A 19584-nucleotide genomic window follows, 5' to 3' on the forward strand; every position below is an offset into this window, starting at 1 on the left:
TAAAGCAGGTTAAAATTTCTAATTGTGAAAAATAATTTAAAAAATTTAATTTAAACATTTTGTAATGCAAAACACTATTTTTTCACTCTTATAACAATAAGAGGTACAGGTACACCACCAGCACACAGGTACAGGCACCACAGCAACATACATGCCACAGCACATGCATGCATGGTTTGCTGTGTTGGCATGGTACAGGTTACCATGTTAGCAACATGAAAACTAAACAATGGTGTCTGTCACTATTGTTGACAGTGACTAAACACTGCAGTCTTCAGCTTGTGGTTTTTTGGGATTGGTAACCTGTAGTTCAGTTACAGCTTTGTCCAATAACTATGTTTTAAATTCAATTCAAAATGATAAAGGTGAGAAATATATGAAATTCTATTAGAATATTCATAAACAAGAATACATAATATGAATAGAATACTCATAATGTGTAGTTATAGAAACCTGAGGTAATACAGGTTGTTGTTAAGACAATGAATTACGTATATTACATCTCATGCTCTGAAGCATTGTCCATTTACAAATTTTATTCTAGAAATTACGAGTCAATTTCTTGATGTGCCATACTATTGTGAAGTATATTAGCTAAGCAGATGAAAAGTGCTGCTAACTACGTTGTTATTAATATATTCATGATTTAAAACGTCTAGCCCGAAGATTGAGCTTTCAGACGATTGTTAGGTTTGGAAGCGTACGTACATTTGTAGAATATCTTACCAATTATCTAATTTGTCAGCATAAAAATTCAAAATGAAAAATTGTTTGTAAACAACTGTCCCAACATTTGAACATTTTTAGAAGGAAATTTACTCTCTTTTCAGAATTAGTTGGGAAACATAAGACCACTTCGAAACTTGCTAGTGAAACTTCCGCTCACATTAAGCAGTTCATACCTTTGTAAAATAAAGGGTGGAATTTCAGTCAAATTAGATATCGAAAGAGACAAAGAAGGAATGCTACAATAACGCAGATCTTCTTTCATTTTTCATTTGTAGCCTGGGTTTATTAAATATGGTGTTGATTAATAGTGAATCAATAGATTATTGTTACAAATCCATATATCTAACCAATGAAATACATGTGAAAATACTTAGCCCACCTGCCTCTTAATATTTTTCATTTTGGCCCTCAAATGTTAAGGTCTGGAGACCTCTGCCATAAGATATTATTATGCCTATAATCTCTGCCATGATCCCTTAACATTCTATCCAAAAGCCGAGAAATTTTTCTACCTTACATAAGGTCAACTTGGTATAATAGGACATATTGATCGATTCTTATATATAACAACTACAGTCTAATAACAGTGTCAAAGCTAATCTCCACACAATGTGGAGATAATGTTTTCAGGCTGTTTCATACCCCTATTGTTTTGTACCTAAGACCACTGAAAGCTACCGTGGCTTTCGTAATGCTCGTATTTCGCCAATGTAGGTGCGGTGGATAAAATATAACAAACCTGAGTATCAATAGTATAAATAATTTAAATTTATTTACAAAATGCACAATAAGTAATATATAATGTATGGAATATGCACAATATTCTCTATATTTACAATAATAAGGTATGTTTCACATATTTTTAAGGCTAAGCAAAAAGAGTGGATAAAACAACCATGAAAACTGTGTATTAGGAAAGAAACAACCTATGATATTACTTGTTTCGCTATCTGCAATAAATATAAATATTGTGATGATTATATGTAAAAAAGCACAAAAATGTAAGTAGGAAAATTTAGTCTTTACACACAATTAACCATTTCCTTCATTCATCATCACTTAGTAACATAGTATAATTACCAAGTGAAATTACTAGAGCCCAATTCTCAAAACATTATTAGTTTCTGAATAATAATAATAATTTTACAAATGAGAATCATATTAAAAATGTAAATTCTTATTAATATAATATGACAATTAAATGAAGAACTTGTGAATGTTTCGATCATAATTTATATCTCACATCATCAACATCACACATTTAATTTTATAAGACAATACTAATGTTAATACCGTAATAAACAAAACTTAATTTTTGACAATTATTTCTTCAGAATTATAGTTTAAAGTCACTTGTCTCAATCCTCTCCCATTCCTTCACGATCCTCTCCCATTTACAAAACTCTTCACAATAACAGTAATGTCAGTCTTTCGTAATTCAACTTAAAAATCATGGGGAGCTCATAAAAGTGTGACAGGAGAGGATGGGTAGGCTCATGGGGCAAACACTTTTTTTAGATCAAGATGAAGCTTTTTTCAAATGATGAGTCCTGAGTGGTCTAGCCTGTTGTGGAGAAGACTGCACCAGTCCGGCACACTGTTCAGGGTGGAGTAGCTCTCTCTGGTGAGTGATCTCATTGTGATCATGTCAGTGGCACCGTACAGGGCTCCTACACACAATGTAATTTATTAATATACATGAATAGTGTTAACACAAATGCTGAGTCCTGAGTGGTCTAGCCTGTTGCGAAGAAGACTGCACCAGTCCGGCACACTGTTCAGGGTGGAGTAGCTCTCTCTGGTGAGTGATCTCATTGTGATCATGTCAGTGGCACCGTACAGGGCTCCTACACACAATGTAATTTATTAATATACATGAATAGTGTTAACACAAATGCTGAGTCCTGAGTGGTCTAGCCTGTTGTGGAGAAGACTGCACCAGTCCGGCACACTGTTCAGGGTGGAGTAGCTCTCTCTGGTGAGTGATCTCATTGTGATCATGTCAGTGGCACCGTACAGGGCTCCTACACACAATGTAATTTATTAATATACATGAATAGTGTTAACACAAATGCTGAGTCCTGAGTGGTCTAGCCTGTTGCGAAGAAGACTGCACCAGTCCGGCACACTGTTCAGGGTGGATTAACTCTCTCTGGTGAGTGATCTCATTGTGACCATGTCAGTGGCACCGTACAGGGCTCCTACACACAATGTAATTTATAAATATACGTGAATAGTATCAACACAAATGATGAGTCCTGAGTGGTCTAGCCTGTTGTGGAGAAGACTGCACCAGTCCGGCACACTGTTCAGGGTGGAGTAGCTCTCTCTGGTGAGTGATTTCATTGTAATTATGTCAGTGGCACCGTACAGAGCTCCTACACACAATGTACTTTCATACAACTGCCAAACCTTTGCTAACATGTTTATACAGCTGCTTCGCAACACGATGCCTGAGAACTGTAAGATGATACACATTGGCCTCTAGTAGTGTTTATTTGAACTACTACAGGAGTGCTGTTTAACTGCTACTACACTCTGACAATCAACTAAGGAACTATCATGGAAGCATATAGGTGAGGTTTTACCTGAATGTTGAAACAGAACGTTACTACTTTCTAGTTTTGTTCAGTTGCGTTTTAAAGGTGCTACTGTAAGTTTTTGTTATTTGCTATTTTGATTGCGTTTCCGTTGGTATGGCAGGAATCAATTGTAATAACGTTTAAGATGTTTTATCAATTTTAGATTTGTCCGGATGCATTGTGTGTTAAACATTCAGCAATGTAACTTTCCTGAGAATGATGACAATAGGGATATGGACTCAATTTATCAACCATGACCTCACTTAACAATTCAAGAGATTCTGATGGCAGTCTGGTAAATGGAGATATCGCTAAAGTTGATCTGTGTATCGAAAAACACAGATCCACTAACTGTGGAGCAGCTCTGAATGCGACAAATAAACTCGGCAGTAGCCTGTACAACATTGTTCAAAACTAGGCACTTAAAGGGTTAATGTACTTTAACCCATCAACTGCAAACTAGATAACCTGATACTGACAGACCAGTTTTTAATTTTGCAGGATTATTCTATAAAAAATATTTCTAAACATATTTTAGAATGAATTATACTTTTTCCATAAAATGGGTACCTAAAAATAAATATATTATTATAAAAAATTGCCAGTACCAGTTTATTGGGTTGATTTTTATTATATTGAAATAAAATCTAATGTAAAGCCTTGTAAAAAATAGAAATTATTTGTTTACTATTCAAAATAATACAAAATTCCCCAAATAGTTTTTTTATGCAAAACATAAAAAATTCCACATTTTACAAACTATTTGAATTTTCAAGAAAAATAATAAAATTTTTGGGATTTACAAAAAGCACATATTAACATTCAAATATATGTAGTCATTTTCAATACAGTTATTATATTTTGATACTTTCACTGTTATGTTACATCTCGATGGCAAATTTCATGATAAAAAGTCATTTGCTACAATCACAACTCTATAATAAAATTTAAAATAACAAAATACTAGTGACAAGTCAAAACTAGTCGTTTGATGTTATAGAAATGCTGCTAACCATGTTTTCAATGGATGTCTTTCTTCAAACCAAAGAAAAATAAAGAGATGTTTCAAACATGATGCTCATGAAGAAATTCTGAATGGAGTGGTGTAGCTAATGTTTTCCCCGAACAAAATTTCCTGCATCAAAAGAAGACAAAATCCTGTTATTTTGCATTCTGTTGAAGTGGGCGAGCAAAAATGGTAAACCAACGTTATGTGATGCAACTTTATAATTTCAGGGCATACTTATTATGCATTATTATTCCATAAACAACAAATCAAATTAAACTGTGAAACACCCCAATTATTCCAATATAGAATTTGTCCTACTTAAATCTGATTTTCGAAAGCAAAAGTTTCATTAAAAAAATGACTGCAACAATGACTAGTGACTAGTCGGCTTAACAGATCCGGGGTTAACATCAGTAGTGAAAATAAAACTATTTATTTACTATTTATAAAGCCACTGCAGTCATATTCAGTAGAAATTTGTAAACAGTAAGTGCAGATTACAATGGTTTCATCTACCAGTGGACAAAAGCTATTAATTATGAAATGCCTTTGGGTTGCTATCAATAAAATGGAGATGATTTCCCCCTTTCCCCATTCTGTTGTGAACAGTAAGACAGAGATATTGCACATCAAAGCAGAATCAAAACAACCACTTACCATACAGTCCTGATCTTACCGTTTGCGGCTACTTGAGTTTGAAAAAGTGGCATGGTGAACAATAGTTTCAAAACAACAAGGCACCAAAAACTGCTACCTGATTGAATTGAAAGGATTTTTCAGGTAGCACAATTCTATGCTGAAGGTTTAAATAAACTGATGCTTCACAAAAAGTGTTTAGAACTAAATGGTAATTTATAGCTAAAAGTATGGTTGGTTTGTAGTAAAATAATTATAAAAAACAAAAACCTTTTCTCGCAAGCTTCTTTTTACTTACCAAACAGCTCTTATATTGGGTATATGCTTTATATTTGCTAAAATTTACTAGTTAAGAAAAAATGCAGATATATCTAACCTCCAAGCCAGGCAATGTAGTTTTCCTTGCCAGGAGGGTTGTGGAACTTGAAAGTATTGATGTTGAGCTGGTCCTTGTACTGTGGAGATTCCAAAAGCAGTTGTAGTTCTGCCAGTAGTCGAGCCTTGAACCCTGGCACCATCACTGAGCCACCCACCAACACGATGTTCTCCGCCAGTGGCCTCCTCATGTCTACAGCACTCTGCAACAAAGTATATGTAAAGAACAGTGATTGGCAATTTTTGACATGAAATGAGCATCTTTCAATTGTATATAGTATTTTTACATTTCTTCAAAATTTAACTTGAAATTATTAAATAACACAATAAAGAGATTTTGATTTTTGTGTTTTGGTCTAAGGGGCCTGTGTGTGTGTGTGTGTGTGTGTGTGTTCTATTCCTTGGCATGTAGTGAGCTCCAAAGCATGTACACACACCCACACAACAAAATCTGTTTTCACAGTGAGGTCCGACCCCCGAGCTCACTCTGAAAGGACCGTTTTTGTGTTTCTGGTGGTTTGGAGATCAAGGAAATGCCCGATTTGAGTTACCTTGTCTTGCTGGATTCTACCATAGTGGATATGAACTTCTGAAAGTTGATACATGAGCATTTCTGGAAAAGTCTGTGGTTGACTACCAACCTTAAACTTTTAATGGGGATTGGTAACAAACAGCAATTATCTTCAATTTTGGTATATAACAATAATGAAATTGTGTCTCTATATTTTAAAATTGAGTATCATTAAAATACAAAATAACTTACTAGACAATTAATGGTGTCTAGTCATACACAGGGCTATGTTTTGTCAACCTATAACACCTATAACAAAATTAATAAATTCTGCACATGACTATTTTGCATATTAATTTGATTGTAAAAAACAAGCAATGAAAGAATTGTCACCTTCAGAATGGCATCCAGTATCATGTTAGGGAGGGACATCTGGTCGTTGTCCCGCTCAAACAGGACCTCGTGGCAAGCCTCACGAACTGGTCCCGGAATAGAGATAGTGCGATCACCATCAATGGGATAGGTGAGATCGGGGATGGGGGGTGATGGTTCCTTTCCATCCCAGTAGACGATCCCTCGTTCCTGCTTTGTTACAAATGACCCTCGCACTAAATAAGAAAACAATAAGTTAATCAAAGAGCCTTAAAATGGATTTTTTAACCATAAACTATGTTGTTTTGCTGAATAATTTTGATGTTTTCTTACAGAGGCAGGATTGTAGAGTTTATATAACATTTTTAAGTAAAACATTAATTTTAGTATCTTTTTTCTAATTTTGGTTACTTTTGATATATTGTTCACCAAGTCATTTTCACTATCTGTGTTCATGTCATCATTACATAAACAAAGCCAATCATCTATTTGTGCATCAGATATTTCCATGGTACAATAAACACTAGAAATAAAACCATAAAATACTCCAAGATGGGTGATATGCAAAACTAAACATGTGGAGAGTAGTCTGCACTGCGCGACTACAGCCAACTCACCCAGGTGCAAACACTCATAACAGAAGACCAAGGAAGTGCTGATATCTAGTATAAAACGCCAGAATTACTTGCGCAACAGGCAGTTGTCACAGAAATGCTTCTGGCGTAATGTTGCGGCAGACAACCGAATAAAAAATGAACAATATAACAATGCGTAATATTACATCAGTAGCAAACTTTGACGCAATTACTATGAACGTAATATTACGTCAGAAACCATGAAGGGGTTAACAGATTTATTATAAAACTATTAACACTTTTAAATACATCTTTTACTGTCTACATTAAAATTTTAAGGAGATCATCAGGTAAAGAGGTTATGTTAATTTTTTATTAACTGTATTAAACACTTTTGGAGACTTTACATTACTAAAATATGTATGACCTAGAAAAATACTAAATTAAGATTTCATTTTAACTCTGGGTGTTAAGTGTGAAATTGTGGAGCCTCCAACCTCATCTTCAAGAGCTGTAAGATAACCAACAATTTGACATTTAAAGGGTTTTAAGGGGGAAAATACCTCCCAGCAAGTAAATAATACTTGCTGATTTTAAAGTATTTGGTTTGAACTATGTTACCTTTTATATCTTCAATGATGGACTCTGAGAGATTACTAGCCTCCTGAGACTTTCGTATGGAGTCACCGAGAGAGTCTTGGTTACTGTACCATTCGACAAGAGAGTTGCGCAGCCTCCTGTATCATAGAATACGTCTAATAGTCAATTGTTTAAACTTTACAGCTTTAATAACTTTGTTCATAACTGGACAAATCTTACCTCTACATCTGAAATAAAGAGATATTTTTAACATCAACGAATTAAAGAAATAGTGTGGAAATAGAAGGGACTGAGGCAAAGGTTTATAAGGAAACGTATCTGTGATAGGAATCACCTCATCTTCTTTTCTTTTGTAATTTGCGTTTACAAAATTTCTAAGATTTCTTTTATTTATCAGTTTCCTGAATTTCAACTGGAAAAGTAAATAGCCTACGTGTATAGAGGAAGCTACTAACTGTTCAATGGCCGCCCCTGCGAGTGGCTGGGCTTGCCAAATGCGTAACACAGGTACCCCCTCGTACACCGGAACTAGCAGAGCTTCCTGGTGGCCAACATCCAGCACCAGACCCGTGTCCACCGCCAGCGTCGCCAGGCACACCAGGTGTGACGGCACGTACAGTAGGGAGCACACCTGTCACATCAATACACCCGTCACAACAAGGTCTTCTCTACTATCCCTTTGAGAACCATTTAACATTTACGTTAACCAGCTGTAAATTCTTCAAAATTCTTTAGATATTGAGTGAATACTTACAAAAATACTATAATTTTATTAATAGAGATTTACTGACAACATCAAAGCTACATATTAAAACCAATAGTTTTGATCAAATAGCAAAAAAGTTAATGAACTAATTCAGAAAGAATTTAATTCCTAATGCATACAGGATAACACATACAAAATAAATATACACAAGCAAAAATTAGGTTTAAACATAATTGACAACAAAGACCAATAAAGGAAATTCCTCAAATCTCTTAACAGTCGTCGTTAATAGTCAGTTATCATAACTTTCTCATTTTTGTGTAGTGTGAATTTTCCTAAATCATTTATTAACACACAGAACTGTCATTGTATAAATAAATACAATCACAACCTCTTTGAATGATAAATGATATTTTTTATTTTACCTCCTGCAATGAGAGGAGAACAATGCATTATGTATTAAATTTGTTGTTTTTATATAGGAACTGGCCAATTGGAGTTTTATACTTGACCAGTATAACATGAAGCAAACTGAAATAAATCTTATAAATCACTAGACTAATAGAATCACTGATAAATTTAGCATACAGCAGAATGTTGACCAAACATATGAGATCAGGACAATACAAATGCTACTATGGCTTCAGAAATACCTTAGACCGGAAGTAGCTTATTTTGAATGGAAGAAGTCTAAATACACTTTTTGATTGATCAGCCTTTTGTTTGTTGTACTATTAAAGGCTGGCCAAAGATTTGACTGTTTTCACTTAAGTCAGATAATCCATAATATCCTATGGATTTGTTTGTTATTTTAGAATTTATTATTTCAAGTAATCACCTCAAAATGCTGAAATAATACTTTCGCCAGAGTATCTCTCACAATGGTGGGACAGAGCAATGACTCCACAACTACCAGTCGTCTTTCTTTGGGGCTCAACTGTACATGTCTGAAAAGAAAACAAGTCTATGTCACTTGAACTATTAAGACCACAAATCTGTTATGTTTATGCTTGGTTTTCATTGACAATTGTATCACCATTGTAGCAACAATGGTAAGATACTAAAAACAGTTGTTCTAATCTGCTCTTTCAAAACTAATGATCAGTTATAAGCAAAGGCAATAATAATTTGGTAGGATATGTGTTACAAGTTTCATAACAAATGCTAGCTCCATACTCATATTACCATTGCACCATATTTAAAACTATTTAAATACTTTTTATAAATAAATAGTCTGATAGTCCTACCTTATGTCTTACAGCCCTATTCCTCTCATTGACTTGAACATGTTAAATACAATATGTAAGCATAGGCTCTATATATATATATATATATATATATATATATATATATATATATATATATATATATATATATAAAACAAGTTTGTGAAGATGTTAGGATGTTTGACACTCAATCACATATTATTATTATTATAATCACACTGTTTATTATTTCTGGTATAATTAATTCGAACCACAAATCCTTCTACATGTACAAAACATGATGTAAGACTCCTCTTAACCATGAACACTGTAACAATACATACCTGATATATGCTTACTTAAATCTGAAAAATTTCATAGGATTCGATTACATCATAAGTGTTTTTGCTAAGTAGTATAACAACTTCAATTTTGAAAACTGCATGACAAGCCGTTATTTATAAATTCATACCAGGAACAGCAGGATTATTATTAAAATTCAAATCATTTTAATAATTTCAAAACCATGAGCTTACGTACTATTATAAAAGAAACATACAGTACTTACTTAAAGAAGAGCATGTGTAAGAAATCAACAAGTAGACCATACAAATCATCTTTGTCCGTATAATTCATAACTTCTCTCACCTGGCCTGTTTTTGGACATTTTACTTCAGAACGAACAATACACCTTGGGCTAGCCTCTCCAGCAAACCCAAACCTGAGAAATCCAGAGTTAATTTAATTAATTGTTCAAATAAAATCATTAGCTATGATCTTAACAATATAAATATTGATTATTAATATGATTTAGCCAAGAGCACAATGATACATAAGAGTTATTTTTAAAGCTGACAAGGTTACTGTAAACTGTGGTCTGAAAGAGTGAACACAGAATTTAAATAAAGGCCAAAAAGCAAGTGGGGAGGGGCTGATCAAATCATTAAGAGTATGTACTTCTGTCAGTGCTACTACCAAATCAATTGTGTAGATAATTAATAGTCTGGTCTTTAATTAACTTTATTTACCATGAGTTTCTAAATGTAAGCTCTCAAAATTAATAAAAATATAGCTGACTAGAGTGTGCATAACGTAAAGTTTTAATTTAAAACATAACTTGAGAGTATAATACAATTTCTTATGAATGAAACATTCTACACTTACTTAGTATATTTTGTTCCAAGATCCAATACAATCGCTTGTTTTTCTGTGAGCAAACTGTAGCCATCATACATTGGCATGGTGGAAATCAGTTTCTCTACTAACAGTTATGTACTGTACCACGTGATCTGTAAAAAAAAAACAAAATAAAATGCAGATCCAATTAGTGATTTTATGAGAAAGCTCTGGGCTCCTTTGACATTTCCTGAAAAGTGGATTTTTTCTCACAAGAAATAAACTTACTTCATGGAGAACTAAATACATCTCTCTTTATAAGCATCCATATTCTACATTACCTGGTAGTACAATGCAAAGAGGAATCTTGTATATTTATCCTCTTTCATTTGGAACTTTGCTTAATACAGTATTTAAATACACCATTTAATTACCTTAAGAGCTGATTGTACTGGTACCATCTTGATTGTAATGCCATCACAACAATGATAAACTTCCAAGCACTTTAACGGCTTTACTTTCAATCATAGAATTATAGCAGGTTACCTCGTTTTAAAGATATAATTGATAAGATCTTAAGAACACCTTGTCAAACCCTAAATAATACAATCCACTTACAAGGGTATTGTTTTAGGCCTATTTATAACTTTGGCATAAAATAAAGCCGAATATTTTATGAATTTTTAGTTGTAAGAACTAAAAATCTATGTGATCAAGTTAGAAATAATAAGTTTCCATTAGTTACTTTCTGCTGCTGAAATTTGGTCACTTCAGTGGTGCCGCTGACGCGGAATGATGACCAAGCTCGCACATGCAAGCTCCACCTGGGCAGTAATGGTGAGAGCTCTTTCACTTTTCTTATTTCATTAGAACCCAATTTATTTCCATTGTAAACACGGTTGCCAATGCTGAAGAGTTCTCTAGAGATACAATTAGATATCAAAAAGTCTGGCATAGACTTGAAACTTTATCTATAGCTTCTTTTAGTCCAAGAAAGAATTGTATTGATTTTAAGGTCAATAAATGAAAGAGCAGTCTGCCCATCTTTATGATAATTCTTTCGTTAATAAGCTTCATGCATAATTTCAAATTTATAGATTAGTTCATTTCCGAGATATTGTGTGAACAGACAGAGATAAATGACATTTTTCCAGTTCCTGGAGTAATAGGCTTTCCTAATACTCTGCTTATTATGCGATTTCATATATATGTATATTAGGTTGCAGTATAATAAAGCGGCTACCAACAAAATCGAATCACGATTCAAATCATTGATATCATCGATATTCATGATCACCTAAAAATACTGAAATAAACTTTTCGGACCAAATTATGTAATAGGTATTTCAAATAACAATATAGTTCTGCAGGTTTTAAATCTTTAAAAATAGATATATTAAGTAACAATAAATCAAAAACTATCTCTAGACCTATTTATAAAATGTTACAAACAAAACAATGACATTTACTTAATTTTTTCTATTTTCAAGGATAAACATGTCTGACTCCTTGTGAAATATGGGTCATACATACATCATTGTCAATAACCAAACATGATTTTAGTTTGCTTAATTTTGAGCAATGCCGAGCTGAATCACGTTTTAGGCTTTCAAAATTGTATTATAGTGTAGTTACACTTTTATATGAAAAGAAATGTATCTGATTCTGATTACATAAAATAAATAAACTTTATTGAAACTGTGTTTGAGCAGTGTAGTACTTATCATTACTTTAGCCAATATTAAATATTATTTCTGCAGGTACTGATGCTGTCAAAACTACATTTATTAATAAAAGTCATAGTTGGTTTGATTTCAATTAAAATAGTACATGATTTTCGGTGTATTCATAATACCAAATTTAGAGTGTTCAAAAAGTCTTCTCAATTGTGTGATTTTTGCAACATCGTGTTTGTTTTGACTTTTCTTGCAGCGATGCACTATTTGATTTCAAACTTTAATTCTAGTTTTAATCTCCTCACTACAAACAGGATACTTAGGATTTAAAGGAGCAAGATCATTATCTTTTAGCCATTAAAAAAAAATACATTTTGAGATAATAATTGCATGTTCACTGTCATTGTTCTTGCCGATCTCACTAGCCTACTCAGTACATATGCGAAATAAAAACAACAGGCAATGATCAATTATAAATACCTATAGGTCAAGTGATGTATTCGAAAGTATCGATAATCATGATTCGATTGTGTTTGTTGGCGCTTATGGTACTGTAGCTGTATATGAAACTAATTCTTTTAATTTATAACTATCAAACAAATCATATTTAGTTTTAAAAAAATGTTTATTTCAATTGATAGTTCTGTTATTCGATATATGAAGTATAAATGATAATGCCATAGAATATAAAAACCGGGTACGCTTATATACTCATCACAGGTAGGGTACGATAAGCGGGCCCGGTTTTTTATATCACAGAATGTAATCATCAATTACACGCACTCACTCGATCCAAACTACAGTACACGATATCTAGTGAAGCACTGACTTCTGCCCCGGAGCGTTCAGATAACAGATACGCTATCAGTCCCAGCCGCAGATAATATTTACGACACACCAGTTCACTACGATTGGTCGAACTAGTGGATGGTTGATCCATGATTGTCACGCACTCACTCGATCCAAGCTACAGTACACGTTATCTCTGACTTCTGCCCCAGAGCGCTCAGATAACAGATACGCTCTCAGTCCCTCTCCCGCAGATAATATTTACAGATATCAAGACACAGCACACAAACAGAACATTAAAACATTAAGAACTTAACTATTTATGTATATACCCTCTAAAATCATGTTATTTGTCATTTGCACCCCCTAAAACCATATATTTTTTGTTCAGGAGGATGAGCAGAAGGGTACGGTACGATAAGCGGACCCGGTTTTTTACATCGAAGAATGTAATCATCGATACCTAATACTCGCATCTCAAATCCTAGACTATCAATCGATATAAAAGTGTTTAAATCACAACAACAAACATATGTTTTAAATTAAAATGTGATTTTAATATTAACAGTGATCAAACAAATTATTATAACCAAAATTAGGAAAACTGAAGACGACCATATTTACTCCTCTCACAGTTACATTTGTTTCTTCCCACAAATTTCTCATAATGGGTTTTTCGGTACGAGTCCTACATGTTGAAGCTACGAAAAACATGTATTACCATCTTTCAAAGCAATGTTGTGTAGTTTTTTAAAATTGACTGCCATTCAATAATCGAATGTAAATTGAAATATTACCTTGCGTGTATTACTTGAAAGTGTTTACAACTGTAGATATAGATTATTTAAGTTACGGTAATTGTTCAAAGTAATTAATTAGTATCGATTGATTATATCGATGGTTATGATTGAGTAATATCGTTTGCCAATTTCTATATAAAAAACCGGGTCCGCTTATCGTACCCTACACGAGCAGAATACGTTGATAACGTCAAATTCGTGATTTGCCACCTCGGCCTTTAATCTTATAATTTCCTCGTTTGCCAATTTCGATTAAAAAAACCGGGTCCGCTTATCATACCCTACCCCTCATCCCATCAGTCTTGGATTTACAAAAAATGCAAAACTAAATTCTACAAAATGCTGAAAATTGTTCTGTCACTAGCAACTAATAGTAAGTTATAGCTGCCAGCTCCAGGGTTAAAACATTTGGATTATATGAATATCTTTATTTATTTAACGCTACATTATCAAAGAAATAAAACGTTTATTTCGTGCTCCGACGCTAAAATGGTTAAGGGGAGATGTACGCCTATATTGTAAAAAAAAATCAATATTTTTTTTATATTTTTATCTTAAAGTATAGATTTTTCTGAGTTCAGTGATATATAATACATATATATTTGGGTTATATTTATATGCTAAAAAAAAAAATTATAAACATGCTAGTCGGGCGCACGGATCCGTGGTCAGACGTATCGAAGACGTTCTGAACGATAGGATATTGTTTTGAGCATTTTAATATACATAACTTGCACTTTTTAATATTACTTAATATTATTTTAATAATATTTTAATATTATTTTCACCAGACCTGCTTAAAAATGTCTCCATGGTCAAACACAGAATGTTTTAATTCTGTGTTGTGGACGCGTATACCTAAATTAAATTTTGTAGGCCTGCAAACACTAAGATTTGGTGTTTTTGACAGTATTATTACTTTTAATGAAGGAAGTCAAGGCAGAATAAAAGTACTTAATGATCTAGGTATAAAGCTAGGCCAAAACTGTGTTTATACCCTACGTCAGATTGATGAGGACCGAGTGAGGAAAGCCGAAAAAGCTGGTGAAGAAGAGACAAAGCAAGCTAGGAAACGGGCAAGAATGGTGAGGAAGAAACTAATTGATGATGATAAGGCCAAGGAACAAGACTATGAAGCAGGAATGTTTTAAAAGGTACTTTTCAATCATATTTTTGTATACATAAAAGTTTTTTGTGAATTACCGAAAATTTACTTTTTTGACATAAATGTTCCTTTTTCTCAGGAACTAGTTGTCCAATCTTCATGAAATTTATATCATATATATAACGTACCTATTCATACAATCCCTGCCACTTTCATAAGTCTAGGTCAAAATAAAAAAAAATAAAATTTTTTTTAAAAACAAATAATTAAAAAAAATATTGAGTATCCTTAAAAAATTTCTAAAGCCAAAAATATTGATTGTAAATCTTTAAAAGTGGCAGGGCTTGTGTATAATAGTATGTTTTAGAAGTGCTAAAAATTCCAATTCGTTAGGTATCATAGTTCTTGAGAAAAAGGAACATAAATATTTGAAAATTAACATGAGCTGGTATAGGGCGTACATCTCCCCTTAAGCCAACATTTAGGTTTTAACCTATAAACAGATTGCAGTCCCAATTTGTTTCAAACAACGGGAATTTTCACAAGCAATAATCCATACCTTTCTTGGAGTAGACGATTCAATAACAATGCAGTATAGGGACAGCTTTGTTTTGGAACTTTAAAATCAAAAATTTAGATAACAGGATAAATTTCACGCAGATATAAATCTATGTATGTGGTGACTTCACTACAGTACAGTTTACAATTACACATTCAGCTTTTTTTATTACTCCTTTGCAGACTACAGTCTACAGTGTCACCATTCACCAATGTTTCCCCCTGTATTTATACAAAATACATAGGTACAGACTTAAGTTATTCACCATGCTGCCTAACTGTACTGTATTTTGTGACAATCTAGTGATTTTGATTGGTTAACTCTTTTCACAGTAATTGAATCAATAAAATAATTTAAGTTATATTATTCTGAATTCAATTTTGAGGAGCTCTAGTTAAATCTATCAGTTATATGTCAATACATTCATGTTTTGGTTTAGTACCAGACTAGATGTTCCTTGTATATGAGATGATTGTATTAGGCAGGACTACTGAGGTAAAATTTGGAATTTGTCCTCTCTCAAAGGGCCTATCAGAAAGTTATATGGCTAGCCTATCCCAAAAAGGGAACCTAGGATAGGACAACATATAGTTGTGTGTTTCTTGATATAAATATTAGCAATTACCCCAGGATTCATACGCAATTTCGTAGGCTTTGCACGTGTATGAGCACTTCTGATTCGAGTGAACTATATTTCCGACCCCAACGTTAAGTCTTCCTTGTAGCCACGATCAAGGAAATATGCCAAAAATGTATATTTGTGGGCATTATAATTTACTCTCGTCAGTACTATATATATTTATATGTATATATATATATATATATATATATATATATATATATATATATATATATATATATAGAGAGAGTAGAGAGAGAGAGAGAGAGAGAGAGAGAGAGCAAGTACTTTTTGTGATTCTATTTTTATTGAAATTAAATAAGGCTATTACCATTTATACAATTTAATGTATATATATAATATATATATATATATATATATATATATATATATATATATATATATATACAGTACTATATATTTGTGTTTGAGTGTGTGTGCGCGCGCGCGCGTGTATCTTGATGTGTATATAAATCGTAAAAAGTAAGGGTTGTCTGTGGTGTAGTGGTAGCACATTCACCCGGCAAGTAAGAGATCCGGGTTTGAGTTTCGGCGGAGCAAGTACTTTTTGTGATTTAATCTTTATTGAAAAAATAATTAGACTAATGTAATTTATACAATTTTGTCTTATACAGTTTAATAAGACTTGTACTATTTTTTTGTTAATATTTTTTGAGAACGGCAAATGCCGAAATATTAAAGGACATTTGTAACCGGAAGTCTTATTAAGCTTTACAATAAAATTGAGCATTTTTGAATTTTTACAACCGAAGTGAATTGGCCGGCCTAAGGCGTGTATGACGTGTGCGGCAGCACACGTGCGGTTTTCTGAGGGTGCCGAAAAGGAAGATACAGTATAATGAAAACCTTACATATTAAAATGTAAGTATTATGAACTTTAAATGGAAATTAAATTGTATTCCTTCAATAATTCATCTTTGTTGTTTTAACAAATAAAATGAGCAGCTGGTAATTGTAGATAAAAGAGTCACGAAACTCAAAGGACGCGATTGTCTGTGTCGCCTCTGTGACTCGTGTCTCTATCACAATTCCCCTCCTTCTGTTCTCTGAATAGCGGGTGCGCACGTCTGCTATCTGGTATCTGCACGTCTTCTCTATTTTGTACGATAATTATTGAGGTGTTTTTCAGAGTGAGTAGTGACAAGTGTTGTTAAGTATAAATTGAAACAAAAAAGAATAATAATCTTTTGTGTGTGTGTGTGTGTGTGTGTGTGTGTATTTTATATAAATATTGTTTGGTGAATAGTAATCTTGTGCTTATTAGCCTTTTGTTTTAATATTTTTAACTATTTGTGATATTAATGAACTAATAATGTTTTTTAACTCCTCTGGAAGTGAAAATAGAAAGCGGAAAGCTAAATCCTTGAAAAAAGTGGAGGTCAGTGCTAAATGATTAATTAAGTATTTATCAATACCACAAAACCCGAGCTCTAGTACAGACATTGTAGCTACGACAGAGGTAACTAACTAATCAACACGAAAAAAGATGAAAACATAAAACCAACAATAACTACAACCATCAGATTTTGAAGATAGTGGAACGTTACCATCATATGCAAAGTTCCAAGTCTTTATAACTGTAAAGGTAAATAGTTCATTGGATGAGCAAGGAAATCGAGGCACAAGCTCATTAAATGTCACAGTTCCATTCTGATTGAAAGACCCTGCAACATGGCCTACACATCTTAATCCAAATTACCGTGACTGTATTATAGCTGAGGGCTATATTCACCGTATTAAGACTGAAATCCCAAGAATGGGACATAGAGATAATTTTATAATCTGTTTTACTATCGAGTAGCGCCAAATGGAGAAAAAGAAAGAGACGTTGGCTAGTGTATTCTCAACAAAACAATAGTGCAAATGTTAAGTTTAGCTCCTCTTCACCTTCATGTCTTATGTCCTGAAATCTGAAGTTATGTTCGTATAAAGATATATAAAAATGGTCAGCGATGAAGATCGAATAAGCTCAAAACGAACCCTCCACACCGTTTCAACATCAGAGATATCCAGACTACAAAAAGTAGTGAAATATAGGTGAAAAAGTACTTTTTTGTATCCCTTCTGACGAACATAACTCTTAGTAGTCAAGTCTGCAACAGCTTCAGATTTCATATGTTGCATATAAGAGGAAGGTGAACTGGAGCTAAACTTTAAGATTCGTACCCATGCACAGGCTTGCTTATGTGGTTACTTTTTCCTATATTTAAAAAATGTTTATGATTTAATCAGATTTAAACAAATATAGCATAAATGTATCTATTATGGAATCGGTATTTCTTTATTTGTAAATAAATAAGGGTTTTGAATTGAAAAACTTAAAATTCGCATTGAATCAGCCCTTCCCACCATAGCTGCGTTAAGTGTAGAAGGCTCGGTTGCTCTACCCTGTTTTGGGATCGTGTCAGTTAGCATTGTAGTGCACTCAGTTGTGCACCTGGTAAGACAATGAGAATGCCTGTTTCTCCAAGTATACCAGATTGTGCAAATCTGACAATCTACGACCTTCAGGAAGATAATTATTTGAAGACGAGGTTAGAAATGAAGCGAATTTACTGTCCGAAGCAACTGAATATTTTGATTTTTTAGTGCCTTTGACTGCGTAGTATATCTTATTTCAAATAAATATTGTTAGTAGTAAGATATTGCAATCAAATACTGTCAACCTCTCTCAAACCACAGTTGTTTTGAAGTGAGTTGGGGATTTTTTTAACGACTTCTGTGAAAATAAATTCCTCAGCTGTTTAGTGAAAGCCACAGATATGGCTGAAGAGTTAAAAGTCGAAGTAAGCTTTAAAACACCACGCATCAAAACATAAATCGGTTTAGTCGCAAAGCCGATGATGAAACAATAACTGATCCTCACGAACGATTTAAAGTTGAATTTTTACACCACTATTTGACACTGTCAATATGGCTTTTCAGGAGAGATTTGAACAACTTAAAACAAAAATCTAAAAAGTTGAGTTTTTAAGTAGATGAATTGTTTAAGATAGAGGTCGCGCTTGTTAAATGCAAAGGACTAGAAGACCTACTTTCAGACGAAAATGGCAGTGACATCAAAGGGGTGGAGTTATGTGAGGAGCCTATCAAGTATCTCTTGCGAAACAAAGGTAAGGTTTAATTTTACATTTTAATACTCCAAAACTGTTTCTATTTATATATCATTTGCTCAGTTGAATTATAATAGTTTTAAGAGCAATAAACATTTTTTCCGAGCTTTAAAAATTAGTTGATCAATTTCTTTTTATTTTTAGGCCTGAAAACGTCAGTGCACGTGCTGAACGATTTTTTTGGAAACTGAAACTACAGACGCCTACATAAATGTGTGGGTCTCTTTGCGAGTAGGCCTGGTCCTCACTATGCCACTTTTAGTGTCGGCGGAGCAAAGTTAATAAAAATTAAAACAAATAAAAATTAAAACTAATAAAAATCAGTCTAATGTCTACCCTTTCATAAGAAATTCTCAACAATCATGGCATTTTTGTCAATTAAATTAATATTTCATTACCTATAGATTATAATGGCCTAATTAGCACATTTTCGGCTACCAAAGCTAGGAGGACTCATATGTATGTGTATATATTTAACACGAAGCA

General features: G+C 33.3%; 1 protein-coding gene across 4 annotated transcripts; it reads right to left on the reverse strand.

The window, feature by feature from the left end:
• Nucleotides 1-1473: 1473 nt before the first annotated feature.
• LOC124356832 (actin-related protein 10) lies at nt 1474-15508 on the reverse strand. 4 transcript variants are annotated; one of them, XM_046808066.1, is made up of 9 exons: nt 15346-15507; nt 10465-10589; nt 9869-10021; nt 8934-9042; nt 7845-8020; nt 7411-7526; nt 6236-6450; nt 5333-5534; nt 1474-2753 (listed from the first exon to the last, which is right to left on the reverse strand). In XM_046808066.1, exons 2-9 carry the CDS (start codon nt 10539-10541, stop codon nt 2596-2598), a joined length of 1206 nt encoding a protein of 401 aa, XP_046664022.1. In that variant the 5' UTR covers nt 10542-10589; nt 15346-15507; the 3' UTR covers nt 1474-2595. The 4 variants fall into 4 exon arrangements, with proteins under 4 accessions (XP_046664022.1, XP_046664023.1, XP_046664021.1 ...); XM_046808067.1 differs by lacking the exon at nt 1474-2753 and adding an exon at nt 2790-2930; XM_046808065.1 differs by lacking the exon at nt 1474-2753 and adding an exon at nt 2938-3107 and having other exon boundaries at nt 15346-15508.
• Nucleotides 15509-19584: the final 4076 nt, after the last annotated feature.

This window comes from Homalodisca vitripennis, chromosome 3 (genome assembly GCF_021130785.1).
Source record: "Homalodisca vitripennis isolate AUS2020 chromosome 3, UT_GWSS_2.1, whole genome shotgun sequence".
Classification (NCBI taxonomy): Eukaryota; Metazoa; Arthropoda; class Insecta; order Hemiptera; family Cicadellidae; genus Homalodisca; species Homalodisca vitripennis.